We start from the raw sequence: 15,725 nt of genomic DNA, 5'->3' as shown, positions 1-15,725 counted from the left end.
GCTCGGGGGTCAGCAGATTGATAGGTGGAGGGCGGTCCTGACCACAAACCTGACTGCACTGGTACCAAACGAGTCAGCCCTTCCCTTCCTGCCTTAAATCCTGCTGTTCACTTCTTCCTTACCGGTGAGTGCCCTTTGTGGCACCTTTTTCCAGAATAAGGCACTTTCATCTGCGTTACAAACCTGTTCAGGCAGATATCCTTTCTCCCCAGTGATTTTCTTAGCAGCGTCTAGGACCTCGTCTGCTGGCCCTTAGTCAGCAGAAGCTGCTTCTCCTGTTATCTTCACGTGTTTAAAGCCAATCCTTTTACTAAAATTATTAAACCAGGCTTTGCTGGCATTAAATTCTCCAGCTTTAGATCCTTCACCTTCCTTTTGCTTTAAGTTGTCATGTAACGACTTCACTTTTTCTCGAATCATATTAGAGTCTATAGCAATCCTGCACCCACATAAAAGGTGCATTTTCAATACAAGATAAAGAGGTATTTTGCAAAAAGTCCAAGGTTTTTGTGCCTGCTGGCATAGCTGCAGCGACTACTTCATGAATTTCCTTTTCTTTTCTTACAATGGTCCTCACGCTGAATTCAGTTATCTTGAAATGGCAGCAGCCACAGCTGCAGACCTCGATCTACTGTACATGTCATGCAATTCAACTTTTTCTCATAACGTCACAACTTTTCTCTGCTTCTTGGGAGCACTTCCAGGAGCACTAGTGGCACTTCGTATGGGCTCCACGGTGTTACTGAAGGTTTACGATGTTGCACTAAACATGATGAAAAATGTGTGAGGACCATGAGAGATCACTTCTTACTGCCATTCCCGATTTACTGGAGAGACAAACTCCCCACATGGAAATGACCAGCGTCACGGGGCATTTTAAGTGGACACGTGAAACACTTGAGCTCAGCACAGTAGCAACAGGAGGAGACTAGGAAATCGTTAACGGCAGCACAGGGTACACTGCAGTTCATTCATACGGGGATGATTTCATACTGCAGCTTCACTTTGTCTGTCAACGGCACCGTGTACGTTCTGTGTGTGTGTGCTTAAGTTTTGATAAATTTTAATATTTTATAATAGAGTTGTGTCCATTTTATGGTAGTAAATGATAAACTAAATTATTATCTACATGTATTTTATGCATTCATGACACACCTAACCTTTTCTTAATATTTTTCAATATTCAGGCTACAAAGTTCATCTCCGAGTTTTTTCAAATTGTTGCAAATCTCCAAAAAAATTTTCAATCTATTTATTGAAAAAAATATACATATAGGTGGACCCACAGAGTTGAAACCTGTGTTCTTTGAGGATCAACTATACTTTCAGAACAATGTTAAATAGTGGAGGTAGTGGGCATCCTTGCCGTGGAGCTTCCCATGATAAGAAGCTAGCTTTAGGAGTGAGGTGTATTTCTTTGTAAGTTTAAGGAAGTATCCAGCTATTCCTGTTTTCTCAAGAGTTTTTACTAGGAGTAGGATTGGATTGGATTGGAGTTGGATTTTGTCACGGGGTTTTTTTCAGCAACAATGTAGATGATCATGTCGTTTTCTCCTTAGTCGTATTCATGTGGTGAATTATATTAATGGACTTCCTAACACTGAACCAGCCTTGCTTTCCTGGTATAAACTCTGCTTGGCTGTGAGGTGCTATTTTCTTAATGTGGAGTTGGACTCTGTTTGCAAATATTCTATTTAAGATTATTACATCAATCAATATTCATAACTTTTATATTTTGAATAAATTTTAAGATTTTTAAAGAAAAAAAATCAATATTCATAGGCAGTATAAGTCTATAATTTTCCTTTTTTATGCTATCTTTATCATGTTTTGGTATAACTGTTATACTTAATAAAATTAATTTGGAAGGTTTTGTTCATTTTCTACACTCTGTAACAATTTGCACAGCATGGGGACTCTCTGGTCTCTAAAGGTTTGATAGAATTCTCCTTTGAAACCATCTGAGCCTGGTGTTTTTGTGGGCTAGTTCCTTAATAATTTTCTCTATTTCTTCTATAGACATTGGTCTATTTAACTTTCATCTCTACTGGAGTCAGTTTTTATAACTGTGTTTTCTTAAGAAATTGTCCGTCTCACCTGGGTTTTAAAATGTACTTGCATAGCATTGTGCAAAATAATTTTTAAGGTTTTTTTTTTAACTTCCTACATATCTGCTGCTACTTTCCCCCGTTGTTTCTTATTTTGTATATCTGTGTTTGCCCTTTTGATTAAACTAGCTAATGGTTTATTTATTTTCTGTAAGAACCAGGATTTTTATTTACTAATGATCTGTTTTGCTGTTCTCTACTTAATTTCTTTTCCTCATTAATTTCTGCTCCCATCTTTTTTCTAGCTTTATTATTTCACTCCTTGTGTATTCTTTTGATTTTCTTGTTTTTTTCCCTTGTGTTTATTTAATTCATATACTTTATATATTCTGTCATTTTTATTAACATAGGCATTTAGGGTTATGAAATTTCCTCACCGTTTTAATGTAATCCATTGGTTCTGACATAGGGTGTTTTCATTAGAAACTATGTGATTTCTGTTTATATTTCTCTTCAATCAAAAGTTGACTGATAGAAGTGTTTTCTGATTTATTTCTAGCTAGATGGGCTTTGGGGATTTTGTTTTTGTCTTTGATTTCTATTTTTCTTATACTGTCATCAGAGTGTTATTTTAATATTCCTACTGTGTGCGGCCTTTGGAGGTTTTTTTGTGTGCCCTGGTGCATGATGTGTTATTGTGCGTGTGCCCCATGTGCTCAAGGAGAAAGCATGTTCTCTGTTATTGGAACATGATGTCCGATATATGTCCCTAGCATCTATTCATTCTGTCACACTATGGTTCTGGGAAGAAGCAAGTCCCAGGAGAGTCAATGCTGCTCCCTCAGACAACTTTCCAGCCCCGGATAGAGCTAAGGGGGTCCCTAGTGTGGTTTGGTTGAGGGGCACCTGCTCCAAAATGCCTCCCTTGTCCCCTCCCTGCAGTGTCGCCAGACCCATTTGTTTGGGCCAAGCCCTCATCTGCCGTCACCGCAGGTGGCCCTGAGCAGGTAATGGGGAAGCTAGTCTTAGGTAAGCTTTTCAGCAATGTCTTTCCTGAGCAGGTTTGGAGCGCCTGTGGAATTTCCAAAATAAAGGGAGTTCAGTGAGGACCAAGGGTGGCTGGTGACATAGGGGTTGACACACATTTGTTCTGGGCTTGGGTGCATTTTGGTGTTTTGCTTCTTATCTAAATACAGCTGTTGACAATACCAAGTTCAAGGGTGGGATTTTAAAACGTGGGCAAAGTAGCTTAACACAGAAGGAAAAGGACAAAAAGAAATGCATCAGTACTTTAAAATCAGGTGGTAAAATGAATGCACTCTAGGACATCAATGAAAATGGTGAAGCAGGCAGCTCTGAGGGCCTGTCCACCAACAGAAGCATCCACAAATCAGGCAAAAACTGTTAGAACCAACTTGGCGGAACGCTGAAAACCAGTCCGCAGTTTACAGCAACCAAGCAAGTTCTGACTCAAGAAAAAAGCAGCTGAAAACAGTTAGGAGGGCTCTGTGGTGTTTTCCTTCGGCCCACACCCCTCCCACGACTCAGCAGCCTCCTGCCCAGAGTGGGACCCCGTCCCTGCTTCCAGGCACAGACCTTATTCGCAAAGAATAGTGTTTGTCTGTTCTAACTCGTCTGGGGGCTGACACAGGCATTGTTTCCCCATCTCGGAACTGTCTCCAGTCAGAAAAGTGGCCGCGTTGCTGGAAAACATCCTAAGGTCAACCACAAAAGACCTCAGTCGAGGCAAATAACAGAGCCTGAAAGCTTGGGAGGAAAAGCTGGGGAGAGAGGGTCTTTGGGAAATAGGGCATTCAAAGCCCCGTGCATACCGGGAAATCTAGAAGCCACGTGCAGGCCCGGGGCAGCCCATACACCCCAAATCCCTGCACAGATCCTAAGCTTTACCCTGTGGCCACGAGTGGAGGCCAGCCCTGCAGGAGGGCCCAGCGCAGGGCTACCCACAGAGGTTGGACAGGCTCCTTTTTCTTCCTTTTCTCTCTCTCTGTCTCTGCTGATCTGACGTGCTCACTCCATCAGGGAGACTTGGGGTGTGCGCACGGCTAGGCGAGGATGGCCTAGCAAGGAGGAGGGGCCCTGGGTGCCCACTGGCCCCTGTGCTTCTCAGGCTCAGCTTTAATCTTTGGAGAGCGGCACGATTGCACGCTGCCGGGTGTGGAGTTGGTTCTTATTCTGTCTGAACGCCAGGACAGGGCCCTTCCTTCTGTAGGAGGCAAGGCACAGGCTGCTCATCCAATCCTGCAGGAGGCCCAGAAGCAGCCCCTACTGCAGCACCCACAGGCAGGCCCCAGGCCCCAGGCCTCCTCCTGTCTGCCTGGCACTCCGGTGGTGGAGCCACTTTTTGGGTTTGGGGTGTGGATACCCCAGAACCTGGCTGGCATCTGTTCGGAGGGGCCAGGCTGGCACGGACGCTTTAGATGCTGACTGTCTTCCCTACCGTACTACAGGCCTGACCTTGAAGTGGTTCTTGGGGTGTGAGGGGATGTGTGTGGTTTGGACCCTTGAGGACCTCCTCAGACAGGTGCCAGCGTGCCTGACAACGTGCCATCTTTCCATGCAGGAAGGACATTTCCCCAGAGCGCGTGACGCACGCAGACAGGGAGCAGACCAAGAAGGTGGTGTACTCGGTGGTCTATGGAGCAGGTAGGCTGTGGGTGGGCCTGAGGCCTTGGTGTCACCTATAGGCCAGACGGAGGCGGCTCTAGTTGTGCACCTGCATTGCAATGTGGCTGTGACTTACAGAAGTCACTCTCAGCCCATGGAACTCATTCTGTGCATCCATGTGTGCCGCTGTTTACACACATGTTGGTGGTATTTGTGATGCACCAGACACCAGTCAGACCACTCACGCCCTTAACCCTCAGGGCTCCCAGCAACCTTTGCACGAAGAGTAGACGTGCAGAAGTGAGGGCCGACCAAAGCCTCCCCCTACCCCACATCACACCACCTGCTGGGGGCCACACCTGTGCTTTGAGATGCTCCAGGAGCCCTTGTCGTCACCCTATTCCCCTCCCCTTTTCCAGACCCAGGACCCAAGGCAGAGCAACCTGCTCCCCTCCCCTCTCCCACCCTCTCCTCTCCCTTCCTGACCGTGGGCTCTCTGGGCTTTTTAAATTCTTTCTCCCTCTCGGGCTTGCTGCATCAGTGGGCCTGACGCCCCTCGGGAGTTGAGGGAGGGGGTCAGGAGAGGCTGTGGCCTGGCGGCCAGGCCTGCGTAGGCCCCTCCTGGATCAGTTCCATTTTGAGGAGCAGGGCTTGTGTAAAGACACGGAGAATAGGGTCCCTCCCTGCCATAGGAACCCTGTGTCCGTTCAGGGAAGAGCTGCCAGCGCAAAACCCTGGGCAAACGTGTAGTCAGCTGCAGGTAGGAGCCGCCTCGGGCTTCTCCAGTGTGGCTGCGGTGCCGTGTGACCTGCTTCCAAAGCGCCTCTTCCCGGACCGTGAGTGACCGACCTGCTTATGATGAGTCTGGAACCCGCTTCAAACCTGCCAGGGCTGTGGTCTCAGCCAGGACTCGGGCAGGGGCGCTTCGGCTCCAGTCTCTGGCCGGCGGGCCTCCCCCGCTGCCCCCGCTGCCCGGTGCACCCAGAGTCAGCCTTTGCTCCTGTAGGTCTGGCACCTTCTGGAGTATTCACTTTGTTATTTTCTGGGGAGGAAAAGAGCTCCACTTTGTAAATAAGCAATGAGTCATTAGCCGCTGCTTTGAGCCCTAATGCTGACAGGGTTCCCACCCCGGGCCTCGTGTCTGCCGCTCCCGTCGCCACCTGACAGCCGGGCTTCTGTGCACCTGTCGGGCTGCGTCTGCCTCGAGCGTGAAGTGGGGCCTTCGTCTCCTGAAGGGCCGGGCGTCCTGGGCTGCTGGGGCCCTTTGGAAACTCAGCAGAGAAGCCTTCAACCGCCTGGCTCCTGTGGGTTGCAATGCTGCGATTTCACCTAAACACGAAGGGTCTGGAAGCGGCTGCTCTGGGTGCTGGGGGCACATGGCCGCGGCCTGGCTTCGGGGTCATGGTCATTGTGAGGATGACAAAAGGCTGTAGAGGGAGAGCAGGACCAGGACAAGCGAGAAGACGTACCCCCAGCCCGCGGGCAGCCTGATCCCCACGCCTGCCTCAGCCCCTCTCCCCAGGGCTTGGGAGCCGCCAGGCCTCTGCCACCAGAGACCTGTCCCCCCCGAAATGGGAGTGCCTGCCCGCCTGCAGGCCTCGGCCCGGAGCACAGGCCCTGGGCTCACCGCTGCCCTCAGCCCACTGGACGCAGCCGCCTGCCCAGCACTGTGCCCCCCCAGGCCCGCTGGCAGCAGAAACCCCTGCTCCTCCTGTCCTGCCCTGAGCTCCTGCTACTCTTAGAGTCAGCGTGACCCTTGATTCTCCTCGCTGCGCATCTTAAGCTCACTCCACGTCCCGTCACCGGTGCGCACCGAGTGCCGGGCTTCAGGCCTCCTGCTCCAAGGGGCCGACGCTTGTCCGATGAGACACGCGAGCAGGCCTGCGGGGACGGCACTGAGTGATCGGCGACATCCAGCATGACTGCTGAGCCCAGGGGAGGCCCCTCGCCAGGCCGGGCTGAGTTTTAAAGGATGTGCAGGAGCCGGTCAGGCCTGTGCCAGCATCCCTGGAGGCCCACGAGTGCCAGGCTCTCAGGAGGCCCTGGAGCTGTAAACAAGAGTGAGAAGCTGTTCTAGTTCAGCATGGGGCAAAGAGCACGTGGAGGAACGGGAGTGAAGGTTTCCTTCCTAAACTTAGAATTGCACCCCCCCCAACACGGGAGGCAATTAGCCCTCTGTGGGGAAGCCAAACCGTATGTTCACGTGGGACCTATGAGGGGGGCGCCTCGTGCTCCCGCCAAGGGGATCCCTGCTCCCAGGGATGCACCTACGGAGACAGGCCTGCATTTTCACAACTGAAACAGCAGGAACCTGATCAGCTGAATCAACGTGTGAAGGGAAGTTGTGTCGGAAGTGGGGACCCATGAACACGAAGCACGGAACAGAAGCCCTCACAGAGCCAAACATTGTCCTACTTGGGGGGCAGGGGCACGGTGGCCTTAGAGTGTGACAGACCCCCCCGGCAAGGGCATGGGGAATAAGGACCGGGGCCTGGAGAAGTGACCAGGCCCTCAGTCTCCGGCTCAGCCCATCTCTGCTTCTCTCAGAGTTGCCACATCACCGGCTTCTCTCGGAAGCAGGCTTTCTTCCTGTACAGAGACCTTGGGATATCCCAACAACTCAACAGAGGAAGGGAAAGGAATTCCTTCTCAGCCGTAGACACAGAAGGAGAAATGTGACTTCCGGCAGTGGCCACGGCACTCTGATCAGACCACCCTCCCACAGATATCAACTAGAAAGTATGCTAAAGTATAATAAACAACTACCTAAAGGTACTGAAAAGTGACCAAAAGCAGACAGAAATTGGAGGTGGGTTAACACTTGGAAGGAAGGAATAGCACAGGGTGAGTTTGCCGTTTTGTAGCTCTTCACCTGAAGGCAAGCCTCTGTCCGTGTTGTGTGTGGCTGAAACTCCCCGACAGAAATCCAGGGTCTTACTGGCTTCCAGAAGCAGAGGACAGGGGCTTCCTTGGTGGCACAGTGGTTAAGAATCCACCTGCCAATGCAGGGGACATGGGTTCAAGCCCTGGTCCAGGAAGATCCCACATACCACGGAGCAACTAAGCCTGTGCGACACAACTACTGAGCCCACATGCCACAACTGCTGAAGCCCATGCACCTAGAGCCCATGCTGTACAACAAGAGAAGCCAGTGCAATGAGAAGCCCACGCACCACAATAAAGAGTAGCCCCCCACTCGCCACAACTAGAGAAAGCCTGCGCGCAGCAACGAAGACTGAAAGTAGCCAAAAATAAAAATTAATTAATTAATTGGGGAAAATAAAAGGCAGAGGAAAGAGGTCAGGGCAGCCAGTGAATCTGGAAAGTGAAGGGAGAAATCTCAGAAAGAGTAGAGTCAAAGGAGAACCCCGAATTCTGGGCTTGAGCTCTGCTCAGATCTCTGGCTGACCCCTGACTGTGTGTGAAAAGGGCAGACTTCAAACAGCCCAGCTACTGCTGAAAGGACTGATGCGCGCTTTCAGCTGCTGCTGGCTGCAGGGGGACAAAGTTTGAAGTGTTTTGTTTTTTTTTTCCTAAGTCAGCACTGCTGAGAGAAACATAACAGAATCTAGAGTGTCTACAACATATCATTTATAATACAATAGCCAGAATACAAAACGTATGAAGAAAGAGGGTAACCCGGTCCATGCTCAAGAAGAGAGATGTGTGTAACTGAGTCCCTTTGCTGTACACCTGAAACGAACGCAATGTTACCAATCAACTACGCTTCAATGTTGAAAAAAGCAACAGACTCCTGATAGACTCTTGATACAGCTGTCAACGTGGATGAACTCAAAACATTATGGCCAATGAAAGAAGACAGCCAGACACAAAGGAGTATTTATAGTGAACAATTTATGACACCATTCATACGAAATTCTGGAACACAAAATTAATTTACAGTATGGCATACTTTGTGTTATATATATTTTACCACAAAAAATAATGAAAAGAAAATCTGCACTGATAGAAAGCAAACAAGTGGCTTCCTGGGATCTGGAGTCGATTGCCACTCGCGTGTCGTCCTGGAACTCGGGGTGCCGGCCTAGAGCTTGGGTGTCATTCCTAGAACTCAGGTGTCGTCCTGGAACTCGGGCTGTCATCCTGGAACTTGGGTGTTGTCCTAGAACTCGGGGTGTCGTCCTGGAACTTGGTGTGTCATCCTAGAACTCAGGGTGTCATCCTAGAACTTGGGTTTCATCCTGGAACTAGGGGTGCCATCCTGGAACTGGGGTGTCGTCCTGGAACTCAGGTGTCATCCTGACCAGAGATCTCGCTATAAGAAGCTTCTCCAGAACGCCTGCGTCCTCTAGGGACCAAATATTGGTCTGGACCAAAAGTTTTTGTCTCAAAAAAACATTCCAAGGGTGGGAGCTCCTTGTATTTTGGCACTGGAAACTTCCCTTCCTCTTTTATTTGCCGGCCCTCTCCAGCCTCCCCCAGTTCTGGAAACAGGCTCCCTTCTGGACAGGCTGCAAGCAGGGACTACAGCTCCTTCACCAGGGCTTCACCTGCCAGGCTCTCAGTCAACACTGTTGAATAAATAAATGTTTAACAGGCTCCCGTCCAGACTGGCTGGCACCGAACACTTGGTCTGTAAAGCCAAAGCCAACACCATCCTGACCAATCAGAAGAGACCAGTGGTGCCAGTTGGGCCTTGACGCACCGAGTCTTCCAAGATCCCTTCTGTGGGCTCACTTCCACGCGTGGTGGTCACTGCCTGGTAGCTCGTATCCTGGGAACCCGCTGGGCGAGAGGCTGGCCTCTGATCACGCTTCTACTCACACAGGGAAGGAGCGACTTGCTGCTGGCCTTGGAGTTCCCGTTCAGGAAGCTGCCCAGTTTTTGGAGAGTTTTTTGCAGAAGTACAAGAAAATCAAGGACTTCACCCAAGCTACCATTGCCCGGTGTCACCAGACAGGTCAGCCAGCTGCTGCCAAAGCCGTCGGCAGGTCCCCCTCCCTCTCCCACGCCTTCCCCGCAGTAGCCAGGTGGTCTCGCAGACCCTGCTTCTCCGGTGGGTGGGTGAACAGATGGGAGGGTGGTGGGTTGTTGGGGGCTGGGTGGGTGGGGACTGGGTGAGCATCCGGCCCCTGCTGGATAAATGGGACCAAAAGGCTCCACGTAAGGAGGGTCCAGAGCCAGGCTCTTCTGGAGGCAACAATACTAAGCTTGAGTTAGAAATGATAGATGGATAGATACACAGAGAGAGATGTCCTGCACCTCAAAATGGAGAGCTGTGTTCTTAGGAAAAGCATGTGGTATATCCACAAAATTTCGCCACAGTTTGGTCACAGATTTCAAAGAATATCAAATAGAGCCTGTTCTGTGACCACAGTGGAATAAAAAGGTAGCTTATATCAATATGTGTGGCCATCCATCCATCTGCCTATCTGGAGAAATCACTGCACTCCTAAAGGATTTAAGATTTTAAAAAGAAGTCCCAAGCCAATGACAAGCATTTTAGCAATAAATGACAGTGTAAGTATCTCAGTGAAAAACCGTAAGACATGGCCAAGTGGACCTTCACTTAGAGATGAAGGAATTCTTTAAAAGAGTGCTTTAAAAGAAAGAAGAATTTCTGAACATAAATGACTATATTCAACACAAGACATTTGGGAACGAGCAGCAGAGTAGATTAAAGAAACAAGAAGGAAGGAAATCAACATAGGAGCAGAAGCTCATGAAACAGAAGCAAAACAGAGAGCAGTGGTCGCCACAGAGCAAGCGGAGGGTCAGCGCACTTGGGATCACGGAGGATTGGCGCATCCCGCAGGGCCCGGGATCCTCCCGGGGGCTCACTGATGACCTTTCTCTCGGGAGCCCGTGAGTGCAGGGCGGCCCCACAGGCTCCCCTGGGCCTGGCCGCACATCCCGACAGCAGCCTGTGCGGGGTCAGCGCTCAGCTCCTGCAGCCTCCTGGGGGCTCGAGAAAGCTGGGAAACCGTTTCTATCCCCCAGTGAGCATCTCACAGGCCTCGGCTCCTGGGCCTGGGGGTGAGCCGTACGGAGGCTGCACAGCCCGGGTCGATGCCTACAGCCTCCTCACTGGGGCCCCACGCTTGGGAAAACTAAAATACTATCAATTATGAAATGTGAAAACAGTGATAGAACCCAGCGCTGCTGAGTGCACGGAGCCAGGGTCACTGCAGGAGGGGGGACAGCCACACGCAGGCCCTCGTGCCGCACAGCGCGGCCAGGCGTGGTGTCCACGGCTGCCCACAACTGGCTACGTCATCCTCACTGCAACTCAAAAGCTTGGGTCACATCGTGACCCTGCTTTACAGGTGAAGAAAATGAGCCCCGAGAGGTCAAGTAGCTTCCTGAGTTCACACAGCTAACAAAACAGGCAGTGCCAGGCCGGGACCCACCCACCAGGCAGCCTGGCCCAGCCAGTGCCTCTCTGCTGCACGGCTCTGCATCCCTGCCCTGCACTGAACTTTCTCGAAGGGCCGTGGAGCTTTACGCTTGCCAGCGTGAAGCACGCATGTCCTTTGACGCAGCAATTACATTTCTGGGCAGACGCTCAGCTGTCATTAAATTATGCTACAGACATTTGTTGGGTGCCTACCCGTGTCAGGCACTGTGTTGGCACCAGGGATAGGACCTCCTGGCTCTCCTGGAGACACAATCCAGGGAAACGTAACCCACAGTGAGCAAGTACATCCAGGCGGTGTCAGAAAGATGGGATCCTGGGTGTGGAAGAATCCCGGGGCACTGGGCAGAGAGCAGCACAGGGCAGCCCTGGGGACGGTCAGCCACAGTGACACAAAAAGAGGTGACACCTGAGCAAGACCAGGTGAGAGGCCAGGGAGAGCCGGCAGGGAGGGGCGGGGCCAGGAAGAGGCAGGTGTGCGCCCAGACTCTGCACAGCACCACACGGGTCACGAAAAGAGCCTGGGTTTCATTTTTCGCAGATTGTTCCAGCAAGAGTGTGGAAAAGAGGTCGGGAGGGGAGCTGATCAGAGCCAGCACCTGGGAGCAGTGACACGGCTGTTAGCTCAGGAAGTCCTGGGAGGTGGGATGGAGGGGGACCACTGGTGAGAGGTAGACAGCAGGGCGAGGAGGGAAGGAGGTGGTGTGAGCCTGCGCTCTCCCTGCAGGCTCACTGACCTGCCCGGGGGTGGACAGGTGGGCCAGGCAGGTTGACCATGATGCTGATGAAGCTGTAAGTTCAGGGTCCTCCTTGTGTGGGCCCCTCCTCCCAGGCCCCGGGAGAGGCCCTGCAGTGTGTTCACGTGGTCACATCTTTTGTAGAATTGGCAAAAGCAGGGTACTTTAACTGCGATTGACTAAGACGCTGTCTCTTCCCCTCCACCCTCCTCCACCGTACTCCTTTCCATGGTATGTGGCATTGCCGTGGCCACAGCTATATTTTGAATCCGGCTTAAGGGGAAGTCAAATTGGTGCCTCATTTAGTTCGGATCTCAGTGTGGGTATTCCTGAGGTTTGTTGCTCTTTCCATGCACGGTTGAGGGGTGCTAGCCGTCCTGGCACAGGGATGGCTTCCGGGAGCATTCCTTCCATGCCTTCCCACTTCCCGAGTGCAGTAACAGGAAGGTGCAGGGCCAGAGGTCATCCGCAGTGTGAACAGGAACTATAATCGCCAGGACCGCAAGCCTTGCAAACAAGATTTGAAATGTACGGAACCAGGGGCTTCTGCTTTGGGCCGCAAAGAAGTTCAGACTTTCCTCCCACCATAAACAACTAGAAAACTGGGCAAAACGTATGAAGCAGCTGTTCCAGACACTGGATCATAGGCAGTGTATTACTCTGGTCTCTGATAGAACAGAAGCAAAGGAGGGGAGCCCTCTGACACCCTGTGTCTAGGGCCACAGACCATAGTGCAGGAGGGGAGCCCAAGCAGATTACAGTGGCCTCGCTGAGTTGAGGAGACAAGGATTGGGTCTGGGAGGCAAAGGCAACCGGATCTTGCAAGGTAGACTATCAGAGAGGAGGAAGTTATAGAGAAAAAGTCTCCATGAACCTTCAGAGGAGTCCCCCGTCTGTCCTTAATACTGAGATACGTGTGCAGAGAGTGAAACGCCACAGGACTAAGCAGAATCATTTCTGGGGAGCAGAAGGCTGAACAACCTCAGAGTTCACACAGGGCCAGGAGATGTTTGGGTTCTGACCATTGGAATGGAGGGTGCTCAGTGGATATCTGAGACATTCACCCAGAAGGGTAACACTTCAGCAGTAGGTCTAAACTAGCCCTAGATTAAAGCTGCTCTAAACCCACCCTAACAAAGCTTAAAAGTCGGCCTCAAAAGGATCAGGCGATCTGCAGGTACCTCAGGCCTGCCTAACACTCTTGAAAGGAAAACACCAGGGGCTTCCCTGGTGGCGCAGTGGTTGAGAATCTGCCTGCCAACGCAGGGGGCGCGAGTTCGAGCCCTGGTCCGGGAAGATCCCACATGCCGCGGAGCAACTAAGCCCGTGTGCCACAACTGCTGAGGCTGTGTGCCACAACTACTGAAGCCCACGCACCTAGAGCCCGTGCTCCGCAACAAGAAAAGCCACCACGATGAGAAGCTTGTGCACCACAACGAAGAGTAGCTCCCGCTCGCCACAACTAGAGTGAGCCGGCACGCAGCAACGAAGACCCAACGCAGCCAAAAATAAATAAATAAATATTTAAAAAAAGGAAAAATCACCAGACACGCACAGAGACAGAGACTGGAATGCGCCCGTCAGAAGCACGGCTCTCCCTGTTCTCGCTGCCTGTCACAGTGAGGGGACTTTAATCATACGTTGCCTGGCATTGGAGCAGGTGCTTAACACACTGTCATTTTTATAATTATTGTGTATGTGAGAAATTCTTCCAATCCTCAGACACATAACGTGTAAGTTGGGGATTTAGTTCTTACCAACACCTAGTAAAACCAAAGTTCTCACTGGTCAGGAATATAACCATTGCAGCACCTCTGCATTCATTCTCTTAAAGAGGACCCCAAATTATGGAAGCTTCGGGCCCCACAAAGCTTGGATGTGCCCTCATGTGTAGGGATGTGGTCTCTGACGCAGACCATCAACCCCTCCTTGAGTGAACTAAGGATTAATGCTTTTCTCCCCACCTCCAGCTGCCACACTGTCCAGAATTACTTCTGTCCCCAAGAACCACAAGTGGTTTTTCACCTTTAGAGTGTAAAAACCGCCCTTCCTGTCCTACATCAGACCTAAGCACGGCTAGAAGTGCTTGCCACCGGGCAAGCAAAGGCCACTCTGCTGCTGTCCTTGCTTTCCCACCGCAGAGCCCACCTGCCCTAGAGACAGACCCAGAGGCCTCAGGGCGGAGCTCCGGCACTGCTGCTCCGGCTGCAGCAGGGAGGGTTCCCGCGGGGCCCCAGCACCTAGTCTGAGAGCAGCTGTGCCCACAAGGGGAGGGTCCAGCAGGGCGCCGCGCCGCCCGCTCACTGCTGCTCTCATCTTGCTCTTCCTCCGTGTGACGCAGGCTGTGTGGTGTCCATCATGGGCAGGAGGAGGCCGCTGCCGAGGATCCGTGCACGCGACCCGCAGCTCCGGGCTCAAGCAGAGCGGCAGGCGGTGAACTTCGTGGTGCAAGGTGCCAGAGCCCCTCTGCTGCTCGGTTTCCAGCCCCAGGAGATGAGTGCCAGGGTGTATCCTGCTCTCGTCCTCCTGGCGGTTACTGCTGGGAGCCGCAGGGCAGGTGCTCAGCACCTGGTCCCCTTCCTGACTGCGACGCACCCCACGAGGCCAGACGGGAGACAGGCTCCAGGAGGTCATCCGGCAGGCGCCAGGGCCAGACCTGGAGCTCAGTCCCTTGACCCTCGGCCTGGTCTCTCCGCCACAGCCCTCATCCTTGGCAGGCATCCGAACCCTAGTGCACCCGCCACGGATCCGTCAGTCTTCCTTAGAATGGCCAAAGCCACAGTCTCTGCGTGGAGGGCAGGTGTGAGGCGGCGCTAGGCGCCGTCCTGATGAGGCCTTGGGGGCCTGGGGGTCGGGCAACGTCCCCACCTGTGACCCCAGTGGTCACGAATGGAGAACCAAGGTCCCTGGGCCCAGAGACGAAGACTGGAGGTATGACCCCAGCCCCCGAGGGGTTTCTGCAGCAGGAGGGTGGCCCGGGCCCAGCAGACGCGGAGTGCGAGGCGTAGATGGTGGAGCAGGAAGGTCAAGTCCCCAGCGAGTGCTGCACAGAGGCCGGTGCAGCAGCGCTGCCCGGCTAAGCTCAGCCTTGGTGAGCAGGAGAGGGGGTGGCAGCTGCGGGAGGACGGCTGGGACCGGCTCTGGGCTCAGTGTAGCGTCTTCCCGGGTCCTGCCCTGCTGTGACCACCCAGACGAGAGCAGAGCACAGCGACAGCCTCCAACCCTGAGAGGTCCCTGCGTCTCAGGCCGGCTCCCTCACGCGAGGCCGTGGTTGGCTCACGACCACCCGCCTCTGTCCCTGGCGGCCTTGAAGCTGGTTTGGAGAAAAAACTGCACATAGACCTCTCCACATGGGACCAGGAGGCCTGGCCATGCTCTGAGCTCCCCCGGAGAGGTGATCTCCCAGCACGGGACAGCACGGGACAAGTGACCTGCCGTTGCCCGTGCTGAGCTGAGCCGGTGCCCACCAGGGAGCTGTCCCTCCACCTGGGCAGACACAGGGCCCGGCAGGCCTGCTCCCGCATCCCGCCCCACCCGCGCTCTGCTCCCCCCGCCCCCTCACCTCCTCTCTCTTGGCTCTGCTCCTCCTCCTAAAGTAGCAAAGCCTCCCGACATCCCAGGCCCGGCAGAGGGTCCCCGTGGCGCTGAGACCCCTCGCGGCCGGCAGGTCAGTCGCAGAGACCAGACTTGCACGTCCAGCCTTCCTGCTGCGCTCGTGGAAAGTGTGGCCCTGCAGTGGAGGGAGGCGGCCCACTGACTGGGGCCTTTTATTTCTTCGTGAACCTCAGGAGCCTTGAACAGCTAGAGCAGCTTAAAGCCAGGAATGGAAACCTGAACTTCAGTCTGTTTCCCGTGATCCGAACCGGTTGTTGAGACACCCACTGTTTGCCTGGCGCTGGAACAAGCGTGTCCCCTACGCTGGCCAGCACCTCCAGAGTG

The 15,725-nt window shown here is 52.8% G+C and overlaps 1 protein-coding gene across 1 annotated transcript in view; it reads left to right on the top strand.

Moving 5' to 3' along the window:
- POLN (DNA polymerase nu) overlaps positions 1-15,725 on the top strand; it is a 170,662-nt gene that overhangs the window by 144,139 nt on the left and 10,798 nt on the right. Inside the window, 3 exon segments of the mRNA XM_079919909.1 lie at positions 4,630-4,712; positions 9,463-9,594; positions 14,128-14,238. Coding sequence (XP_079776035.1) covers positions 4,630-4,712; positions 9,463-9,594; positions 14,128-14,238 — 326 coding nt within the window.

This window comes from Stenella coeruleoalba (genome assembly GCF_951394435.1).
Source record: "Stenella coeruleoalba genome assembly, chromosome: 4".
NCBI classification, from domain to species: domain Eukaryota; kingdom Metazoa; phylum Chordata; class Mammalia; order Artiodactyla; family Delphinidae; genus Stenella; species Stenella coeruleoalba.
Note: the sequence above shows the minus strand (reverse complement) of the source record. Positions and strands in the feature narration are given on the sequence as shown.